This window comes from Antrostomus carolinensis, unplaced genomic scaffold, assembly GCF_000700745.2.
Source record: "Antrostomus carolinensis isolate BGI_N321 unplaced genomic scaffold, ASM70074v2 scaffold8285, whole genome shotgun sequence".
Lineage (NCBI taxonomy): Eukaryota > Metazoa > Chordata > Aves > Caprimulgiformes > Caprimulgidae > Antrostomus > Antrostomus carolinensis.
In genome coordinates this window covers 104,616-128,862 of record NW_010315766.1, presented here as the reverse complement: position 1 = coordinate 128,862, position 24,247 = coordinate 104,616, and the positions used below count along the sequence as shown (strand labels likewise).

The 24,247-nt window shown below is 39.6% G+C and overlaps 1 protein-coding gene across 1 annotated transcript in view; it reads right to left on the bottom strand.

The window, feature by feature from the left end:
* KIAA1328 (KIAA1328 ortholog) overlaps window positions 1–24,247 on the bottom strand; it is a gene marked incomplete at its 5' end in the record, with an annotated part of 159,898 nt that overhangs the window by 32,085 nt on the left and 103,566 nt on the right. The window contains 2 exons of the mRNA XM_010168061.2: window positions 1,840–2,024; window positions 21,145–21,240. Of these exons, the coding sequence (XP_010166363.2) occupies window positions 1,840–2,024; window positions 21,145–21,240 (281 nt within the window). The remainder of the gene's footprint in view (window positions 1–1,839; window positions 2,025–21,144; window positions 21,241–24,247) is intronic.

Below are 24,247 nucleotides of genomic sequence, written 5' to 3'. Positions count from 1 at the left end.
CTAATAAAAAACCTAAATTCTGAGGCAAAAATCCCAGCTCAACAACAGATGGGAAGATCCAGTCGAAGCAAGGACAGAGACAGCAAAGTCCAGAGCTAACTAGAATTAAGAAACTTGACATTGTGCCCCGCTGATCCCCAAAGATGGAAAAAACACTTTACAAATATGTGTGTATGCTTGTTAAAGGAGTCCAAACACATAACAGAGGGAAGCCAATTAAAAAGGTACTAAATACAGAAGACTTCAACTTCAGTGATTAGTGCTAGGTAATTTGCCTTGTGATAAACAAGGCATTCAAATCAGTAATAGACCTGAGGTTGTTCCACAGCTTGAAAGCATTTCTCTGAACTTTATCTGGTATCACAGCAAGTGCCAATGTTTGCAAGTTAAATTCTACCACCATGCAGCTCTACATCTTCAAAGCTAGCAATCCCAGTAAGTGTTTGCAAAAGATAACCACCATCTTCAGACATTATGCTGACCACTACGATCACTAAATCAGCATAGGTGCAGCTCAGTTGCTATGTGCAATGGCCAGGTGCAGCTTGTAACTTCTCCTAAGTACTACAAAATGAAATGAATGAATGAAAGAGAGGCCAGTTTGGATTTTTTTTTCCTTGAATCTATGGAAAATAAATTACTTTTTGAGGACTATCCCTATCCAAGGAACAAAAACCCATCATCCAACTGTGAAAAATCTCAATTTCATCACTACAGTATTGAGAAGGAGGGGGGAGAAGGAAGAGGAAAAGAGAAGAAAAAAATAATGATAGCTGAAAAAAAAACATAAAAGAAAACCATCAGTGAAAATTGCCCCTGAAACTTTGCAGAATTGTAACGGCTTTCTCTTGCTTAAATTGATTGGTGTAGCAATGTTATAAAATGACTATTAGGATTCATTGTGCACAACAGAAAGTGTGAAATGTCAGCAGACTATACAGCAAAAGTAATGGGTCCTGAACCCCTGTTAGTCAAAAATGATTTTGTTTCAAATTAGAAATTGATTTTTTTGGACACAAGCCCTTTACAGGCTTCCAACTTTTGTAGCTGTGCCTTGGAAGAGATTAACCTCAGCCACTGTTTGGGTCCAGGCTGATGATACCCTTTTGAAAGTTTCTTCACAGGGACTGCTTTTTAATGTTGGTACGGTCTTAACCAATAACACAAGTTATTTGTTCCTTTGAGAACTGTACCACATTTCTTCTTATTTTGCCATTTTCTTTATTTTTATGCTGACATATACAGCAAACTGGCTGACAAGTTTAAAAAAAAAAAAAAAAGGCTAGCTCATAATCGAACCAAGGATTATGTTCAAGGCTCTGCAGTGAAACATCCAAGCTGCTTTTGTTCCCAACCCTTTCTCCTCCTAAGAAAGACTGCTTCTTTGCTCCTTAAGTGGAGGTACTAAGCTAAGAGCAGGATAGATTCCAGCCAAACAGACATCCCTGTGTGGCAAAATATCAGGTTGTGACGGTAGAGCCATTACTTGGGAAGGAAAAGAATGTGAAGAAGATTACATTTCAAGAGCAAGCCCCACTGCACTTACTCTCTGCTTGCTGGGAAAGGAAAAGGAATTGTTGAAGTAGCTTCCTGAGATTAAAGGGCTGCTTTTCCCCTTTCATCAGGAACACCAGAAAAGAAGATCACTTGATATTTAAAAGGCTTTTTATGTTTTTTATTACTCTAAATGTAGCTACCTTCTCTTGGGTTGTTTTAAGCAACTTGTAATCCTCACCTTCTAATTGTGCATTTTACCAATACGCTCTTGAACACACACATACAACTTCTAAATGTCATCAGCACACTCATGGCCCTGCAAGACAGTATGCTTACCCTTACCTTTCATTGACTTGGTGCCATCTCTCTTGGTTTGCATCAGAAGGATTTGCCCATCTTCCATATTTGCACCAAAACCAACCATTTTCTTCCCTGAACTGTTCCCACCACTGCTCCCTGGTGTTCTGGAGGCTTTGCTCACAGGTGGTGTCCTCAGAAAATGATCTTCATGTTTCAGCACTGGTACACTGGGAGGAAAGAAAGATCCCGCTATTACATGATGCATTCAGACCTTTCAACACTGCACCCAGCCCTCTCCCCAACTTCCACTCTTCAGCAGCATAACCGTCAAGCTGCTGGTGGAGCTCTTGTTGAGTCCATTTACAATGTCTGAAAGCTGGATGCCTAAGGATTGAAGAGTTACCAAGATACTTCGTCAGGACTCTTTGGTTATCAGCAGTTGGTAGCACTCTGACAATTATATGTGGCATTTGGTACATTCCTTAACACATTAGGTCCTAGATTTCCTGAGTGGTTAGGACAGGACAAGTGGGATGAAGATAAACTACTTTGCCCAGCACAGTGGAGCAAAACTGGAAAAAAGAATAATTTAAAAAATGCTCACTGCTAGGAAAGCGGGGAAACAGAGAAGATTATGTGAAAACTGGAGTCATGGTTTGCAAAAGGGAAGCAGATGATACATTGGTTCAAGAAAAAAAAAAAGATGAGAGGAGATGAGACAAAAAGAGGTGAGATGAATGAACAGAGGTATTTGTAAGCATGATATAGAATGCATGAGCAAACCGGTGGGAGAGTATCTGGTGCAGTGAGTGCAGAAGTTTCAGTAGAGTAAGAAAAGAGAAAGCTAACCCAAACCATTATGGTTCAAGATGAACTTCAGCACAAGACGATAAACACTGCACAGACAGAATCAGGAGGCAAGTTTGGTGATGCAGAGCAAGCATGACTTCAGCCTCTGCAGACACAGGCAGTCACAAACATTTTGGGAAGATAAGATGCTGTGGAGACCCAACTTTTTCTCAGTAAAGACAACCTACTGCTGTCAAATTCAGCTCCCTGGGACACAAATACTGCTTTAAATGACGATTTCCAAGATGTATGAATCATTAGCCGTATCACCATTACAAAAAACAATTTAAAGCATTTAAAAAATCTTTGGATTATCCACATGAAGGAATACAATTCACCCCAAGATTATACTACTCTCCTTACAACCATGGAACTGACACAAAGCTTTCTTAAGAAGACTAAACAAATCTTTTTTCCTGTTTAAGCACCAACCTTACATGGGCAACCCAAGGACTGCCACCGAGTTTTTATTATTTGGGACACAGCTTTGTGGAGGTTGATTCACAAGAATCTTTTACCTAAAAGCTTACTCTACTGAAGTTACTGTACATCTGAGGAAAAAGCAGATATCTGAAGTTCCCATCAGAAAATGATAGCTAAATTAAAAGTTTCAAATCAATGTGCTGTATAAGCCATTCTTTAATAGGGCCCACTGTGCCTGTTGGACAATTAGTACTACTTCTGTACTATTAATGCAGAACATTATATAATGGGTTGTGACCTGTAATAACTGGCTGAAGTGTTGGATAAAACTTCTCTGAATAACCTCCGTTTACTTTAGGGCTTCAGACTGTGTGGCTGCTAATAGTATTGTAAAGTGTTATTAAAATTTATGGTGGACTAAATTAGTATCTTATGAGAATTACGTGAAATTATTAACCTAGTAATTCATGTAACCCAGAGTACAGCAAGAGGTGGGGTTGCACCCTAATAACTGTTTAAAGAGGCTTAAAGGTGTAATACTTGACCAGATTTCTCTGATAATACAGGACTTGATATGCCTTTTGCCTGTACTTGCATGATTAACAGCATTTAAAAACACTGAGGATGCCATTATTTGGATGCTTTCTCAGTTTTTAAAGTACATTTAATTACAACCTACAGATCTTCTGTGAAGACAGTGACCTTTGGCTTGTAGATGAGAAGGTGATTACTCGACCAGTTCACTGCAATACCTGTTACATGGTGCTGTTACCTCTAGAATACCGAGTTCTGGTTTAAATAATGCTATGGCAGAGGCAATTCAAACAAGCAGACATCAAGAAGAAGTTACAGAAGCTAATTTATGAGGAAATAAGAAAAGCAAGTGTATTTGCATTTATAGCTCACTGAACAATTAATTAGAGTCTGTTTCTTTAGTATTTAATAAAAGAAATTTCACACTCAAGTTTTGCTCCGGTAAGGACAAAGAATCCAATCTTAAAATGAGGAACACTTAATCTGAGAGGTGTGCAGACCAAGGAGGGAAAGGGATAAAGCAGAGAGATAAAAAAATGCAATAATTAACAATGTCCCAAAATTAAACAAAGAAAACATAAGGAAAAAAAAACCCAAACAACACTATTTCAGAACATAGTTACTCATTCACCTGTGGAATAACTAGTACAATGAATGATGTGATGATTGCAACCTGTAAGATTTAAAACTAACATACGGTCCCAAGGGATCAGTTATGTATAACTACAGAGATTAAGCAACAAAATAGGTCCTTCTCTATTTTTCAAATCAAATCGTATCACTCAAATGCAGCATGGTTAGTAGGACTTCCTGCAGGGCACCATGATACCCGATGAATTTTCATGCTATTCCCTGAAACTACACAACAGAGAAGACTGTCTAAATAAAGACCTTATTAACCTACCTAACCTACATATTCAGGCAGGAGTTGTAGAGTAGCATCGCCAGAAAAGAAGCGAGTCTCAGCACTGCTGCCTCCTTATGAATATCGAAGTACATCACCAACAAAGGAAAACACACCTCAAACGTTTTTTCCATTTTGTCTGAGCCTCATATCGCGATATCCCTGCTGAGCGTGAATGGCAAATTTTAAATGTCATTCAGGACCCATTGAATACCGCTAGTATTTGCATTCCTTAAAAAGTAGAAAAACATTAACCTTTTGTTTTATTGAATTAAAATGCCATGGAAATGCTGATGTAGTCTTTAGAGACTGAAATACTTTTACAAAGAAGAATAGCTGTCATTTATTAGACACAAAGAACAATTACTTGATAGGATGCTTTCTGACAAAAAGCAGATTGGTATTCTCATCATAGAAAAGGCATTGTAAAAAAACCCAGCACAGACCTCTGAGACTTGAATAATTTAAAGCTGCATTTGGTGCAATTTGAATTTTTCTTTAGGGAGGCAAAGTTAAATACCTTTAATTTGTTCTAATTATTTCAAATTTGCAAGTTAATTATGGCTGATCATTAAATAACAAAAAGGACTATCGTCTCCATAGAGTTTTACCTCCTACCCTCTGCATTACTTAAGCTAGATTTTAGTATGCATGAATTAACTTTCTAAATAATCACACGGTTTGACTAAATGGCTCAGTAAAATGAGCTCTGATCCTCAGAATAAGCATTAATGGACATTAGAAAGGCTACTGGGACCCATGTTACTTACATTATAAGTATTTTTAATGGGGTCTTATTTACTAATCTTTATGTACTGTTCAAGTTAGGGCATCATATAGATACATTATTCTGCTTTAATAGAGGAAAGTCAGTTCTTCAAGATACTAAAACAAATGTCCATTTACAGCCAACTAAATTCATTTTTAAATTAATGCAGAAAAACTGATAGAATTTAACTTGGTTTAGCTGCTCATCCTGATGAATCAATCCAACATAATGGTAGCCTTGGTCTGCAGGAGTTTTACAGATCTATTGAATTGCTAAGCAACTCAAGCAGCTAAGCCTAACACAGAGTAGTGTTTACTACCAGCATGTGTACGCCCACGAGGTTTCATTTCTTCTGTGCTCTGTACCTGGTGCTCATCTGACGGGTTCCCAGTCATCAATCCCAAATTTGGATGCTCACCTTTCACTGAACTCTGACCTTTCCATGCATTTTGCAGTGCAGGTCAGTGGTGTCCAGAGAACATGACTACATTACAAGTAGTCAGAAATCCAAAAGACAAGGCAATTCATGCCTCCAGTATATATGTTCAACAGATGGCTGCCTTAATGGTACCCTACTGCACACTGTTGAGGCAAGGGCTTGAGAGTTTAACCATTATCAAACTAACAGATTGCTGTGGTAGGTTAGGTCCAAAAGCAAACATGTTGGAATGTTATTTTCCTGTTTCACAATTTCTGTTTTAAAAATAAAATAATTAACAGTTCATGTGTACAATCTGCTGCAATCATATCAGGCCAAGAATGCATAACACTTAATGATGCAAAACTGGTGGTAAGTAGACAACCCTAGCAATACGTTTTTGTAGCTGGAACCTGTATTGCCATTTCAGATGCAGTTTGACAAACAGGCTGAAAATTGCTTCCTCCCCATCACTTTGGCTGGGAGAGTTTTCAGCCAGAGCAGCTTCCAGAGTCAGCTCAGCATAAAGCAGCAGTATCACAAGTACTGGGACAAAGAAGACGAATATATTACAGAATCACAGAATGGTAGGGGTTGGAAGGGACATCTGAAGATCATATATCATGGGATCTTCTTTTCAGTAGGGGTCTGAATTTAAAACAGTTGAAACCAAGGTATCAAACCACACTTTTAAAAACCATCAGTTCCAAAGTGTGACTGTTTGGAAAGTTGGTTGTCTGAATGGTAAATGAAGAAATATTCATAGGGAGAACAGGAGGACTGTGGACTTTGGATGAGTGGATCTAAGAAACAACAACAGTGTTCTCCTGAACAACCACAACTGTTTCAGTCCTCTCAAGTGTACTGTGTTACTCTTTGGAAACCCCTACTTCCAGAACTACCAAGTCCCTTAGATTTCTCAAGTGTATTTTTCCAGCACTCTGTCAGGTAGGGCACTGTGATTACCCTAATCCACAAGACAAAGAAGATAAGAAAATGATGCAGTAAAGAAGCTGGGCCCCTGGACAGAAAGCGGGTCAGTAGAGGTGGAAGAGAACTGGAACTGATTCTGAAACACTCAACTCTCCAAGAAAAGGAGACACCTGAAATTAATGCATATACCATTTGTGTCTGCTTAAAGCTCATAATGAGGAAAACCTTGACAAGGTAGAGGTAGAGCTTACAGCCCACCTTAGCACATCTCCATATGCAACCTGGAGTCCTCTTCTGAGGGGACACAGCCTGCCTCTTCTTTCCAGAGCAGCTGCAGAGAAATACGTCAGGATTTGTACAAGCCAGCAGAGCAGCAAATGGGAAAGAGGTGGGAGATTGGTCCACTTGCTCCTGCTTTGTGTAGGGGCTTTAAATCTACAGGACAGCTGAGCAGGGCTGGAGGGGAGGCAAGAGTGTTGCAGGAACCGAGGAGAAGCACAGTGTGAACTTCAGGGCAACTTCTCATCCTTGAATACCATCACCCTTCAATTCCTTGCCACAAAACCAATCTGCTCGTGTCAGCAGATCAACAACCTTAAAAACACACTGTTAAAAATCTAAAGGCTATCATATTGAAACACAGAGTGCTTGAAAAAAATCTAAGCTTAACATTTTTCCCCTCTATTAAGAAGCAGGAAAAATATCCTGTTCTAATAGAGAATTTGAAGGCCATATTCAAGCCTAGAGTGAGATTTCGTGGCCCAATTATGAAACCTGGCATTTTGAAGCTTATGTTAGATGCATCAGCATGCTAATGACACTGCTGGGATCCAGTGCATGTTAATAAGAAACAGCTGCTTTCCTTTCTATAGAGCATGTTCATCTATAGTTTTGAGATCACAGAATCATCAAAGAGTTTGGATTGGAAGGGATCTTCTTTCAAGGTCATCTAATTCAACTCTCCTGCAGTGATCAGGGACATCTTCAACTACATGAGGTTGCTCAGAGCCCCATCCAGCCTGACGTTGAAAGTTTCCAGAGACAGGCCATCTGCCACCTCTCTGGGCCACCTGTGGTAAAAAATGTCTACCTTGCATCTAGTCTGAAACTGCCCTCTTTTAGTTTAAAACCATTGCTCTTTTTCCTAGCACTACAGGCCCTGCTGAAAAGTCTGTCCCCAACCTTTTTATTGGCCCCCTTTGAGTATTGAAAAGCCACAATATGGTCTCCCTGGAGCCTTCTCTTCGCCAGGCTGAACAGCTCCAACTCTCTCAGCCTGTCCTCATAGCAGAGGTGTTCCAGCCCACAGATCATTTTTGTGGCCTTCTCTGGATGCACTCTAACAGGTCCATGATCTTCAGGACCAAGTCCTCACATATTTTTCTAGGCAAAAGGTAGGAGGGTTGGGACAAGCACAGGAACACCTCAGCAGCCAGCGAGTTCTGGAACTGAAATATAAGTATTATCAAATCTGCTTGTAACGAAAGGATTTTTCGTCGCAGAAAACAGACAGTGATTGCCTACAATCTACATGTTACTGTGCACACAATATATTGCTGGGGAGTGAGGCAGAGCATTCACCTCCTACAGTTGTCTTCAGGTCAGCGCCCTTGAATCCAGTAACACCTGTGGCTCTATCAGGTTTCTCTGTTGTTTTTTGTTTTGTTTTTTTTTCCCCCAAACTGTCTCTTTTGGACTGACTGTCTTTGGTTTACTTTTCTCTCATCTTGGAGGAGTTATATTGGCCACTATGTCAAAAACTTTTTCATATATCAAGCCATACCAGCGTACAGTAATCCATAGCACGGCTTCTCCAGACCACTCTTTCAGAGTCCAGTTCCTTCCCCATTCCCTCAGTGACTGGTGCTCAGATATTTAATTTCACCAGCAAGAATTGAGGCCACATATGCTCTTAATTAGCAATAACCTATTAGATCATACCAGCCATAGGTGAAACCCTGGCCTCATTGAATCGATCAGAATACCGCCGTTATCTTCAATGAAGTCAGGACTTCACTTAATATACACAGTTAGAGGTCCATTTGTAGCAAATACAAAGATAAATTCCACCTAAAATTATATTCATGCCTTCCCTTTGAAGCCCTGTCCTCATTCTGCTTTAAGTTCACTATATTTCAACTCCCTACCAGCACCTCTCCCACGTATCTTAGTTTTCCTAATAAACAGTGAAACAAGCTCTGATTACTTTTCTCTCTTCTGTTCTGAAGTCAAAGAAAATTCCAACATAAAGGTTTTCAGACAGTCATAGAGAAATGGCCTCAGAAAACAGACTGGCAAAGCTTTAGCAGGACAAAATGCTGTGATTGTGTGCTTGGCCCTTATAGAGCAGAGCAGCTGTCATTCCAGCAAGCAGTGCTGTCAGCCTTCACAAAAGAAAGTCATGTAAATGTCAAGTCATAGGTATAAAAACAATCCTTCAAAACAGTCTGTATATCTGAAAAGCCTGCCTAGCTGTCACCAGTGAAAGTACCAGACAGAATGATGCAAAAGCCTGTTTAGGACAAACAAAGTTTTTTGAACTAAATCCAAACTTCTCCAGTAGATCAAGCCCCATCACTCTCTCCTTCAGGAGAAGAATCACATGCTCTTCTGCAACGTGAACGCCTGTGTTCTGAATGCCTGTCTTTATGCATTATCCAGCATCACTATTGTTTGGCTGAGAGCCAGCCCCATTCACAAGATGCCCATCAAAGTACCATATCCAAGTTATTTCTTGAACAAACATTCCCCAAATTAGATTGCAATTTGGTTGTGATAAAGAACAATACATCATCCCTTCTCAACCTGGCTCACCTAGGACAAAAGACTTTGCATTAGATGCGCTGCGCTACAAAACAGACTGTGGCTGAGGTGCAGAGATTGGTCTGAGTGTGGAGGTAACCACCTGCTTGGTGCAAGAGTCCTTATGTTTTCCTTTGCTAAGATTATCAATACATAACTCTCTTTTCCATAGTAGTTTCCAGACAGGCTGATAGGTGTTGATAACAGGAGGTTTCAGTAAATGAGCAGGAACTGCAAAAGTCCTTTTTCTGATCATGGATTACATCATGGAGCAATCATTTGCTAAGGATAAGTGAAAATACAGCAGAGGAAGTATACAATAAGAGTTCGAAAGCAGATACTCACAGGGTTTCCAGTCTGCCCTACTAACAAGACATTTTGAAGAGAGCAATAGATACTTAAGATTGCACTCCTCTGTGCAAGTATTATAAAGAGTTACGTATGCACAGAAAAAAAGAGTTTTGGAGGCTATCCTGTAGTGCCCATATACAGACAGAAGAGTTATAAAAGACATAACAGCTACAGTTGCCTGTGTTCATTGACAAAGTTGCATTTGATAGATGCTATGTTTCAATATTCAGGGTACTGGCATGACAAATTATCGTCCCTGGTTTCTAAGTGAGGAAATGAAGGAATATAAAGTTACAAACTTCTCACACCGATAGCCTTCTCACAGTGATAGCAATGAAAATTAATAACCACTAAACTGGGCAAATACACATACTCCTAAGAATCCTGAGGTGACTCTCCAGGTCACTGTCAGCTCCTCTGATATCAAGGAACATGTTGGAAGGAAAGCCTTTCATAAATGCACCGATTTCTATAACAAACATAACCTTTCTTGTTTTTCCAAGGCTGCTGTCCTTGAATCCGGTTTCTCTAATGATTAGGAACCACCACTGAAACCAAAACCCTTAGAGGACCCATCTTTTTACCTGAAAATTCTGTGCTCTTATTCTAATAATCTATATCTGTATCACATGATGACTGAATCAAGCATTTTAAGCACAGATTACTATTGGGTTTTAGGGTTTTAGGTTAAGTCTGTTAGTACTGAAGTCTTACAAACCTTGGGACCAATGAATCTGGAGTCTATAACGCTTTTCTTGTTCCAAAAAGCCATCAGAGGCTCAGTGTTGGCACAGGCTCAGCCCAGGTACAAGATACGTCTCTAAAATGGTGCCAACGTGTCTCCTCGCACCACACTGGCTCCCCTATACCAAATAAAAACTTGGTATGTTTTTTGATGCTTATTTGAGTTGGGCAGAGAGGAACCTAATGAAGTTCAACAAAGGCAAGTGTAGAGTCCTTCACCTGGGGAGGAATAACCCCCAGCACCTGTACAGGCTACAGGTTGACCTGCTGAAAAGCAGTCCTGTGGGGAAGGACCTGGCAGTCTTGGTGGACAGCAGGATGACCATGAGCCAGCAACATGCCCTTGTGGCCAAGAAGACCAATGGAATCCCGGGGTGCATTAAGAGAGTGTGGCCAGCAGGTTGAGGGAATTTCTTCTCCTTCTCTACTGTGCCCTAGTGAGGCCATATCTGGAGTATTGTGTCCAGTTCTGGGCTCCCCAGTTCAAGAAAGACCGGGAACTACTGGAGAGAGTCCAGCAGAGGGCTATGAAGATGATTAGGACACAGGAACATCTTTCTTATGAAGAAAGGCTGAGAGACCTGGGTCTGTTTAACCGGGAGAAGAGAAGACAGAGAGGGGACCTTATCAATTCTTATAAATACCAAAAAGGGCAGGTGTCAAGAGGATGGGGCCAGACTCTTTTCAGTGGTGCTCAACAACAGGACAAGGAGCAATAGGCACAAACTGGAACATCAGAAGTTTCATCTGAAGATGAGGCAAAACATCTTTACAGTGAGGGTGACAGAGCACTGGCACAGGCTGCCCAGAGAGGTTGTGGAGTCTCCTTCTCTGCAGAAATTCAAAGCCCACCTGGATGTAGTCCTGTGCAACCTGCTCTAGATGTACCTGCTTTGGCAGAGGAGTTAGACTAGATGATCTCCAGAGGCCCCTTCCAACCCCTACAATTCTGTGACTCTGTGATTTTATAGTGTGATCAAAAATAACAACATGTTAGAATATAGCCAGGTCTGCAACTAAATACATGGCATCCCAAACGCTCTCTCATACTCGATATCCTAAAAGGTGTCATATACTATGCCACTTCTGTTGGAAACACCCCTTCTGATGCATCTTTACACTCCATCAGCCTTTTTTCCATAATTAAATCACATCTGTGGGACATAGTCCCTCTATGATTAAAGAGTATATTAATGATTTACTACTACACTAGTATTCATCTATATTATATTGCCTACTAAAATGAAAACACTGAGATTGTTTATTGATCTGCTTTTAAAAAATCTTATAGCCCAAAAATAAGTAAATGGAGAAGTTAGACTTTGGACTTTTCTCAGATTAGTGGATTACCATGCCCAACATATGTAGATTTGACAAGGTAGCTCTTGGTAAATGTTTAAAATACCACTTGTGGCCACTTCAATTGCCTTGAATTTACTGAAGTTACGCATTTCCTATAGTGAGTTTGATGGCTTGTGACTGAAAAATCAGGTATAAATTGCAAGTACAATACAGACTTAGACACCTAACATGAAATACAACTCACAAAACCACGGTCTGGACCCTATAAAAAAACAACACAATGAAGATTTCCTTTCAGTGCATGGATTTTATGTGAATGTGACACTACCACCAAATATTGACTCAATTAGGATGTTTACAAAACAGATTTAACACTTTTTTGTACTCTTATATTCAGGAAATAAAGAGTCATAATTGAATCCAGACAGAAACCATTGCCTCACTAAGAGGCACATGAGATCTGTATTGGCATGCTCTGATGTCCAGTATCCAGTGAAGGAATGAAGGGAAGAGATTCTGGCACAAGGCTGCATGCAATGAAGCTGTGGGCTCTGCCCAGGCTCTGGACTGCCAGTTCCCTGCCCCTAGAAACTAGATGTGACAAATACACCATGTACTTGTGATAGCCCAGATACAAGCATCTCTTGCCATCTAACAGCTACCACTATGGAGCTTAGGTCTTGGAAGACTACCTCTGCACAAGTTTGTTATAACCTGTTTAGAAATGTCTGTCCAGAGCTGTTGCCACCACTGCCACTCTGACACTGCAATGTGGGTTTAGAGGCTGGCATTGTTTGTGTCGCCAAACCACCTCAGTGCTACTGAATCTACAGCCAGGATAGCAATTTAGCCCATCTCTTAGAGACATGACTTTGTCAAAAAAGATGCAAGATGTAGATGGAGATTAAAGAAGCACAAAGTTAAAAAGAAAAAAAGGATTAACTATGCATCAAGCAAACAAAAGGGTACATATTACACAAAGAGGTGAAGCCTGCACTATCAACAGAAGACTGAAGATACCTGCATATTTTTTTTGTTTCAAACTCTTGCATGTGCTAGCAGCCAGAAGTAAACTTTGCTACACAGAAGAGTTGATGATTTGTCACTGCAGGTGAGTTACAATGCTTCTCTCCCTACCTCTTGAGCATGATTTAGATTTTAGGTGGATTTACTGGGCAGAGACCATCAGTGGTCAGTGGAAAGAAAACAATCAGTTTGAAACTCACCAAATTAGGACTGGGAAGGGGAAGAAGAAAAAAAGCACTTTGAAAATCAGAAAAAAACCCTCAGAATTATTTTTAAAAAAGCTCTCAGACATCATAAGATACAGGAGAGAAGTAGTCAGAACAGACAGATCGAGACAGGAGTCACTATAACGTGATTTAGCGGTTCCAAAAGTCAGAAAGGGTTAAGCAATGTGGTAGGAGCAAATGGACAAAAGTTCATGCAACACCCAACACAACGTGAGGTCTCATGTAAATGAAGGAGTAAAGAAGGTGGCAGATAACACAAAAAAGAGGCAGCTTTGTTACTTTCCACAGAGGCCTATAGAGTGATATCATAGACAACCAGGCTTTGAAGGAGGGTTTCAGAGAAGCAACAGTGACAAGATCTGAATAAGCAGCCAAGATACCCATTTGGAAAACTTATTTTGAAGGAGGGGAATGAATACTGAGCAGTCAAAGAAGACTTTACATTAGTCAAGGTGCAAGATGAACGACTAGAGCAAGGGGTGGTGTTTTAACTGTTGACACACTGTAGGCATGTTTTTTGCTGCAAAGGAAAAGGAAGCTACAATAGTTGTCAGCAGCCCAGATGCATTTGGAGAAGGAGAGTGACCCCAAGGTAACAAGTCTGAGTGACAGAGAGGATGTGGCGTTATCAAAATCAGAAGTGAAGAGAGATTCGGAAGAAAAAGTAAGGAGTTCTGTTTTGGCCAGATTAGGAATGATCTGAAGGCAAAACAACTAGGATTATGTGTCAGGGAGGCAGTCAGATCTGCAAGACTAGATGGAACAGAGCAGAGGGTTTAAGAGTTATTGGCAGAGAGATGATAGCCAAATCCGTGTAACTGGATGTTGCCATCCAGGAACAAGGGTGCAGAAATCTCCAGGCAAATCAAAGAGTGACTAAATCCCTTCCCTGCCACCTCACAGAGGTTCCTACTTAGTTCCAAAAGAGATAATCTAAAATAGTGCTGCAAAAACATGCATTAAAAAACCAGTCTCTCCATAAAATCTAAAGATCATACTGTTTCTAAAATTAGGGCAACCACTAAATGAAAGTTAACCCGAACAATAACTTTAGCTAAACTTCAGGTCACATGCATTTAATATAATGAGATGAAGAATATGAAAAGGCCATTCATAATGGAATTCATCGAGTTAGGAATGCCATGCTTAGCTGCCTTATAACATATAATTAATGATCCTATAAAAATCCAGCAGTACGAACTCTCCTGGCTGCCCGCAGAAGTGTTCTTTATGCTGGGTAGGGCAAGCAAGCATCTGCTTTCACAAATACTGCCCTTTGAGAAGCTAAAAAGCTTTTTTCCACTGCTCCATCAGGGACCACACTGCCATTTCCATGACACGCTGAGCTTTGAACCATTACCCAAATCAGACTATAGCATTTGGCAACCCAGTACACATCTGTCATGATAGACTGGTTATTGGTGAAATGCTAAAGAAAAAGTCATTAACTCTTTTCCATTGCTTCTAATACCCCACCTTCCTTTAGATTACTTATAATCCCCACTAAACCCTCCCTCTGTTTATAGTCTTTTAACACAACAGAGAAATATATACTGTCTGGAGAGCTGTCTTGCCGCCTTATACCATTCCCAACCATTTGGTACAACAAAAGATGTTCTCCCTCCATCAAAAGGCCTGATCCCTCCTGAAGCCTTGATGCTCAGATTCAAGGTTAAAGGATTAAGGCCCGAAGCATTGAGTACCAGAGGAAAGGAAGCCAAATATCAAAAGAAACACAAAAATCAATCCTCTTCACCGCAGGAGCAGTGTGAAGAACAAATCAGCTAGGCTGAATCTAAAATTTTCTCTGCATGGCTCTCAAAAATTAGCACTGTTACGAGTGTAATGGGTAGTTCTGCAAAGCCTCAACACCCATGCAAAGCCACAGAGTTCAGCTCAACACACCAGTACAGTCTGGAAAGTTTTATGTCAGAATAATTCAGTGGCAAATACACAAAGTCCACTTCAGAGAAAGTGAGAGCTGGAAAGCGAGTGAGAGCATGCGTGCCGTTATCTTTATATGTAGTCTGTCTATCTGCAAGTGGCAGAATCTAATATTTACTGGAGTTTGCCTTTTGCTTCAATTCTCTGTGTGCTGAAGTGCAGCCAAGGTCATATGAGGGGTGGGGGAGTGGGTTTTAGCTTAGTGCAGCTGTAATCATGGCCAGAACAGCAGGGTACAGAGGATTTCTCGCTTAACTTCGTAATACCAATAGCTTTTGTTCTTAGTCCTGCCCCATCAGTTCTGATATAAGCTTTTAAATGGCGTGAAAGTTGTGTGGGTAGGTTTAAAATCTCCTAATTTAAAACTACCTTCCAGAACATTTTGTTTTATAAGATTTTTCTTAACTTTTCCAACTCACAAATTTCTGAGACATATGAATATCTAGATCAAACATCATTTTCTCTTCATCCAAGATTACACATAAAAATAAAAAGTAACAAAATGATATGTCTGAAAAAGTAATCCACTCCAATTTATAAAAATAGAATTCAGGTTTTCAAAATTCAATTTAGGCAGTAAACTAACAGTGTCTACATTTTCCTGTAAAGGAGGCATCTGCAAATGACTTGCAAAAATGTCTCTCACTGTCTGCAAGTGTTGGCAAGGAACAAACTCCTTCAGGAGATGCATGAATTTTAAATATTTCAACCCAAAGAAAAAAAAAAATCTCTGAGCATTTTCAGTTCTGATATGTGATATTACAGAACCATACCCATGCAGAAGACTGGCAGGAAATACACGTTTTCTGAAAATACCAAAGCACTTGAGTTTCAGCAAGCCTTTTTTCACTGATTGCCATCCAATGCTTAGCAGTGTTTCTAACACCAGAGTTCCTGAGCTTTTTGAAGACCTCAGCTACAGGTTGGCTCTATCTGCATACGGAAACTACTTATGATATCTCCTACTTACATCTTATACCTCAAGTCTATCAGGAGGTTCCTGCTCAAGGTTACTTTGGACTGTAATACTCCTGTGTGCAGCATATGTGATCATGAGAACAGAATCAGTATAATTCAGGTAAACTTAAGACAGGCAGCTTCAAATCCATCTCACAGTTGAAAGTAAACCTAAAAATGAGATTAGTGAACCAACTAGACCAGTGGAAATGAACTCCTCACTCACCAGTCTGATAATGATCACTGCCTGCCTTAAAAAAAAAAAAAAAAATCTATATATAAATATGCATGCATAGATATATGTAAAAAACCACCACACCCTCCCATTCAGCAATAAGCTTCTAGTAACCACATTAGAACAAAAGCCTTCACCCTGTACAAGGACACCTACTACTTTCAGAGTTGGCATATGGCATTAATGAAGTAAAAATGTATATCTAACTCTGACTATACTCTCCCATTACACCACAACAGACTCCGGCAGCCATCTGTTGGAGTGATGCTGTGCGTATATATAGGCAGACAACGCCATGAGAGAAAAAAAAAACCTCCTGTCTGCACCTAATTCCGCATTTGCACCATTGGCAGATCTGTAAGCACTTTTTTTAATGGCCAAACAAGTGTTTGCTCCACAAATATCCTATCTAAAATGATGCAAACTTTAATGTAAAATTATATGGAATAAAAAAGTAACCTGGGTGTTAAAAGGAGCACTAACAATGGGTAAGCGTCTTCCAGGTATACAGATTTTATAGGTCATTTGCAAGTACAGTTTAATGTGCCAGTCTGCCAAAACAGTGAATACATGAAAAAAAAAAAAATCTCAACAAACTATATTCAAGAAATTCCTAAAAGTTGGCCAAGTACTACATGGATGCACCTCAAGAGACCAAGGACTACTCATAGATGGAACTGAAGCCTGGAAAGTCTTGGACAATGAACCACTTGTGCCACTGGTGATGGTTTCTCCTCCAGAGGCTCAGGACAAGAGTAACAGGAGGTGATGTGCACTGTCATGAAGAACTGACAAAAAAAACTCCAAACAGGAAACAAAATGGCTGCTACCATTGCCACCAGTTTTCCAACATCAGTTCCCTTCAAAAACAGGAGTAATGGCACCAGCGCAAGTCCAGTCAGGGGTGGCTGAGCCGTGTGATTGCATGTGATTTTTATTTTATTTTTAAATTAGTTGGGAGAGGGGGGACTGTGTGAATAAACCTGGATATGCCTGTGACAGCAGGGGGAGCTGCAAGTCTGCATTCATCTGCACGTCTATTTAATTGCATTGAATATTTGGACAAAAACATAGAAGTATCCTTGCAAATCAACACAGAAAGATGCCTGCATGTCTAACAAGCCGGCAAAAAAATCGAGTTCATAACAGAGCATTAAACAAGGAGCAAGAGATAATTGTCACCTTCTCTCACAAGATAATAAAAATAGTTACACCATAAACATAAAAATCTTTTAAAAGACTCCTGACAGCATTCCCTCCTGGAACTATCACCACAGCAATGAGCATTTAAATAGGGAGAAAATATTGCTGAACTCTTTGTTTGATATTTTCAACTAACTAAAAATACAAACTGGAAAAAATACACACGGGTGATATAGAATGAAGCACACAAACGTAAAAAGCCTTCAACGAAATTAAACCTGGCAAATTCCACCTGCAAATCTTTAACACTCCAGGAAAGAAATCCTTTAACCAGGTAGCATACATTGAAAGAATGCCTGCAGATAACTGTAAACCCTTCCGAGAGCTGCTGTATCCAACAATTCCTATTTATAACATTTTGCACAGGTCAGTGTAGAGGTGCAGTGGCAGTATTGTGTGAAATCTGAGGAAAAGATGCACGTTAGAGAGAAGGAGTAGAAAGCTGCACTGGCAGAACTATATAGGAAACCTAAGAATCAGAAAAGTAGGGAACCCAGTACATTAACAGCTAGACACACAGCACAACTCTGGGAAGGTGTACTCGCAAAGCAGCAAATTGTATCTTCTGTAGTTGGTGCTATTAAACAGGTCTTATTTCCGTGACATTCAGATTCAAAGTCAAGATTAAATAAAGGAGAGAAGAGTGGCTTGTTTTAAAATTCCTCTTCCAGATGCAGACGTCAGGAGCACACACAAAAGCAGGTGCCGGGTGTATTGATCCTACTGAATACGCATAGAGTGGGTACTTGAGCATGTACCAAGCATCTGCACCTGGGAGATGGAAAGCGCTTTGTAAAAGGCTGTTTTATGCTAAACAAATGCATCAGGTTATGTTTTTATTTTGAATATTTTAAAGCATCTTGCACACTGGGGCAGACTTGAAAAGAAATTACACAGACGACCAGACAACTTGCCATTAATCGTACAAGTTACTATCTCCATAGCTGAAAATTGGCTGTGGGCTCACTTAGGAGCACTCTAAGCTACTGAAAGCCATCCTCAATAAAACCTGCTCTGACTGCAGCACCTTAGAGAACTGCAGATCCTGCATCCCAAGACTCTTCAGATCCCATGCGCCAGCCCAGCTGCAAGCAGGCGAAGGGACAGACACATTTCTTCTCAATAGTTCCTCAAGATACCCAGCAGGGAAGTGACAAAGTCAACACTGCAAATTCATACTGGGTCCATCCAAAGAGGCTGAGATAGACAAAGCTTGCTGACTTCGATAATGAAAAAACTAAAATAGCACATTTAGAAGAGAAAATGAAACAGGTATCCATTAGAAAATTTAGCTATAGCTTGCAGTAGTCCCCAAGGTAAAAGTTTTCCTTTTCACAGACAGACAGACTAGGACCAAAATCTGTCTCAGAAATGAAACTCAGTACTGTATTTGCTCGTGGAACCTTTTTTTTTTCCTTTTTCAACGAGGGAAAAAATTAATCCCTACTGGAGATGACAAGATGCCTTTTAAAGTACATATCTCATTTCTGACTACAATTACCTTTCAATAGCCTGGCACAGCTGCACGCTCCTATTTGCTTTTTGTTTTTCATTAAGGGCTCCTCTATTATTTGTACCCATTCTATAGCATTTATGCCTGGCAGTGATGCATATTCCCTTGCCTATGATTCTTCCCACAGATAGCAGAGAATAAATTGCAATTAGATTTTCGTAATTGTAGATAATTAACTCAAAATGAGCTGTTAATTATAAAAAACCTATGTTTTTCAGTTCTTGATTATATTATTTATTTTACTTCTAAACTCCAGTACCTCACTTCAGCAAGTTTAGTATTTTAAAGGACTTTTACCATTCTTTTAAAATACCAGAATATTTTTAAGTTAAGTTTTGCTTATTTGAAGACTGAAATCAAATTTCATGCTGTGAAGTTTGCTAGAGGAGCTCTCGTGTTTGAACTGGATGTCAGAGAGGACTGATTTTCCATTAGGGTTCTGAGAGCATTTGTTGTAACAAGAATCATTTAGCAGGTCAATTAGAAAACAAACAACAACAACAACAACAACAACAAAAAGAGACTGTTTAAAAAAACCTGCATTCCTACCAGCTCTTCCTCCTTCTAAGCTCTAGCCACACACTTGCACACTCTCAGTACAGAAGAAAACATCACTTACATATTCAAATGCATAAAAGAGACAAATGGACTTGTCTTCCGTAGCCTCTTTCAGCCTTACATTAGAGTAAATTATTTAGGGAGCTTCATCTGGTAACCTTTGCGAAACTGAAGATGGCATATAGGAAGAAAAACTTCCAAGTGTTTTGCTGCCAAACTTTGGAAGCAGCTGGCATGGCAACTTGAGACTGCACAAACACATACTAACTTTGAAAAATTACAGTAAAATAAACCAGGGGAATGAAGAGAGGGTGGGGAACCTTTTGAAATCTGGAACTCTAATTCTGTTAATGGCACTGCATTTCCTCATTTTCCCTGGTAGGCTATGTAGATTTTTGCAAGTTTTAGTAAACCATTGCCAAGCAGCCCTATAGATGTTCTAGGTTACATTTTTCCTCCAAGGCACTACCACATCTTAAACATAACATGACTCTCTATCTTTTTTGTTACAGCGATCACACTTTGATCACTTCAGTGAGTGTGAAAACAAAACAAAAAAGCGTCAGAATACAAGGATATCCAGTAACTCACAGCAGCCAAACACCTGGTTAAGCAGTATTCCAAGGAAACTAACTCCCGTTGTTCTGGAGAAAGAAGTCTTACCCCTTTTCAGTGAAAAGGGACCTCAAAAAAAAAAAAAAATCAGTATTACTTTATGTTAAAAAAAAAAAAGAAAAAAGAAAGTATTGGACACTTAGTTTATAAATAAATTAACAGTTCTTACAGTATTCTAATAGTTGAGAGAAAAGCTTATTATTTTAAAGACTTCTCTTGTCACTAAAGAAGGGGCCATTCAAAGAACAGCTGCTCTTCTTCTCCACCAAACAGTAGATACTTTGGTCAAAAGAACATCTATAGTTAAAGCATAGAACAAGAAGATACTACTTTTTGAGAAAGGGAGAAAAACTCTGTCAAATCCACAGTTTTTATTTGTTGCTTTTCTAATAAGCCTGCATCTTCTTCCAGTGTTAACAGGAAATGCAACAGGATAGGACAGAAAGAAAACACAATAATGTATTGATTAAAGTTTTAAATAGCATGCAAAAGGAAGATAAAGAGCTAAATATTGGCTTAACTCTACTTACAGCTATTCCAGCAGTAGTTTGCTCCGATCACAGCGAAGCAAAGATGCAACACAGCATTGTTTAAAAAACAACCATCACCATTTGTAAAAGATTGTTCCTATGTGGGAGTTAAAGGCCAGAGTATTTTTTACATCAGGTCTAAATCAAGCCTAAAGAGATGTTCTGATCTTAATTGAAAAAAATAACAAGCAGTATCTAGAACAAAGAACAAAAGCTAAAATTTTGTGAAAACTCCATTTTGCACTGAGCTAGGTTAATGTTTGTAAGAGATGACACACAAAACTTGAGATCTCTAGAGGAAGTCAAACCCTAAACCCTGAGTAATAACAAGTCAGCATAACTATTGAGTTGACTCATAAAACGCAACAGACAATGAATTTTACCTTTCCTGCAGAAAAAACCTCTTAATCTGAAACAAACATATGAACAAATGCACTTGGCAGCCAACAGCACACTGTCAAGAAGATATACCGACACTGTGAAGTATTTAGAAGTGAAGAGAGAAATTACCTTAGCCCCATGCTGTTGCCATTCATCATCAGAGCAAGTTCTCCAGGTGCTTCATCAATGGGCACATCTTTTGAACCAGGTACGTGGCCTCTAAACCTGAAAAAGCAGAGTGAGCTGGTTTTACAGCTGGTCCAATCATCACACCAGGAACTCGCCACAAAAAGGTGAGTTGTGTGTCTACAAACAGCGCACTTAATCACATTAAGTGCACAAGCTTTCATGACTGTTTTCACATTTTCAAATATACTTTTGTATTGGAAGGCTGACTTATGTCCAGCGCCTTTGCTTCTAAGGGATTCCATTGGGAAAAAGATTAGAAAAATTTCATTTACTGATTTCCAAGGACCAACTCCCTTAAGAAAATGGTCACAGTATCCAATAACAAACATCCCTGTTGGGCTCAGATTACAGCTCCAGCAGCACTGGAGCTCAAAGGCATCGTGTTGTAAACTGCATAAAATGTAGAATTAGTTTGAGATGGTTATGTCTCCTGAAACGATGGGCATACAGATGATGCTCCATTTTTAACAGATTAACCCATCTTTTTCTTTCCCTCCAATGAAGACAGAAAAGTCTACTTCTACTTCTCCCTTTTTATTTGAATCAAATTCCTGTTTCCAGGATTTACTCATTCGTCTGCTTTGGTGTGGTTGGCATCAGGAGGAGTCACTGAACTGCCCCTTTCCCTGCACACACAACATTTTTGATAGCTGAGCAACTATTTCACATAGAGAGAAACTGCAAACTGAAAGTACTATGCTCACTTGAGGCTAAATACAGAAATGTGGGAAATTAAAATGAGTTATGATGCAGCGAGGCCAAAAAAGGATTAATTCATACTTTCGCTAAAAGAGCAGAAGAGTTAATCGCCAATAATTGCAAATGGTCAGACCTTTAACTTGTCATTCAATGACAATACTTCCAGCAGCTCAGAATGGACCTTAACCAGCACTCCATCCATGCAGAAGGACAGACAAAAATAAACACTATCTGGAAATGGATTTTTGTTGTATTGTTTTTTTTAAACTGTCATGATGTTGAGATGAACGAGGTTAGAGTCTCCTGACAATGAAGCAAAGGGTATTTGAGCTTGGCTAAACCCGTTCTTATTGTTTGTAGTGTATAAAATAACGCTGTTATCAAGTGCAAAAGTGAATTATATACCTAGAACTGAAACAGAACTGTGATGCCTAAGAGGTTTACCTGTAAATATTAAACATTTAATTCTAAAGAGACTGAATATTTTTTAAGAGCAAGCACACTATATTCTAGTTTTTGTTAGACAGAAAATGGCAAATGTGCTTTCACCTGCACCTCTGAAAAGAGATCACAAAAATACCGAGTCCTCAGATTCATCATATGCGATTTTCTTTCATAGAATTTTTTTAGGTAACTAGAGCTCTGTAAAGCATCGAGTTTTTTTCAAGGAAAAAAAAAAATAGATAAAATAGGCATAATGGCATTAACAAGCACATCATTATAGATATATTCAAGGTCCATTTTTTTTCTGGGCTTATGATGCCTCAAATGCTGAAAAACATCCATTAGAAAGAGAAACATCAGAAAAATCAGTCTGCATGTCTTTCATATTCTACTTGTTTTTCATTAGAGGGATGCATGCAAAGAATTAAGGTATTTGATGATTAAGAATCCATCTGTTCCTACTTAATTCTCACCTGAAGTCATAATCCTTTGTTTGCGACCTCAGTCACTTTCAACACACACTATTATGATTGCCTTTAAGACAGACATTTTTAAAGCCATATAAACATATGATATTCAATGTAAACCACAATCTGAGACAACAAAAGACCACCTAAATTACAGTATTCTCTTTTAGATTTTGAAAAGTTACCAGGGGGCTTGGATTAAGAAAATAAAGTGATATATTCCTCCATGGTCATTATAATACATGAATGTAGGAAGTGGGTCGTATAATGCAGACTCTCATAGGATGCTGTCAGCAGCCACCGTATCAAAACAGTATCAAAATAAGCATCCTTGTGAAACCCTCCTATTGCTTTTTCTGAAAGACTGATAGGTTTTTCCCCATTGCTTTCCCTTCCTAATGCTCAAATGCTGACTAATTCAACTTGCTTTAACCTGCTCCAATTTTCACTGTTCCTCTCCATTCTAATAACATGATAGTAATAAACCAGTTTCTCCCACTTTCCCAGAGTGTCCATTTACATTGTCAGGAAGGTGTTACCTCACTCTCTGCAACAAGCTCATGGGCTTTTAAACCACATCCCATACTTTGAGCAAGTCCAAAGGAGGCCACCACAAGGATGATCTGCGAGCTGAAACACCTCTCCTATGAGGACAGGCTGAGAGACTTGGGGCTGTTTAGCCTGGAGAAGAGAAGGCTCTGGGGAGATCTTATAGCGGCCTCCCAGTACCTGAAGGGGCTACAGGAGGGCTGGGGAGGGACTTTTTACAAGGGCAGGTAGAGACAGAACAAGAGGTAATGGCTACAAACTGGAAAAGGGTATATTTAGATCAGATATTAGGAAGAATTAATTTCCTGTGAAGATAGGGAGACACTGGAACAGGTTGCCCAGAGAAGCTGTGGATGCTCCCTCCCTGGAAGTGTTCAAGGCCAGGCTGGATGAGGCTTTGAGCAACCTGGTCTAGTGGAAGGTGTCCCTGCTGATGGCAGGGGGGTTGGAACTGGATGATTTTTAAGGTCCCTTCCAACCCAGACCATTCTATGATTCTGTGATTTCTATGGTTACTGCCTTTCTCCTAGTTTTCAGCATGTATTGTGCCTCAGTCTTGGCATTCTCCCTTCCACAAACATCACTGGAAAGAAAATGTCCTTGCTACACAGAGCTCCCTCTCTTTTCCAAATATATATATATAAAAATATATATATTCCATATATATAAAATTATTTTCATCTTTTCTGTAAAACATACTTCTTCTGGCCCCTACCTAGAAGGGTAGATAGAAGGTGCAATACTTCAAAACTGACCTCTTCAAGGAAAGAAGGAGGAATGCTGCATCTTTGTCATCCACGCTCACACTGTTCTAGACAAATGTCTGTATTCTTCGAAGTACCTGCACTAAGATCAATCTCTCGTTTTCTTCTACTGCTCCTCTT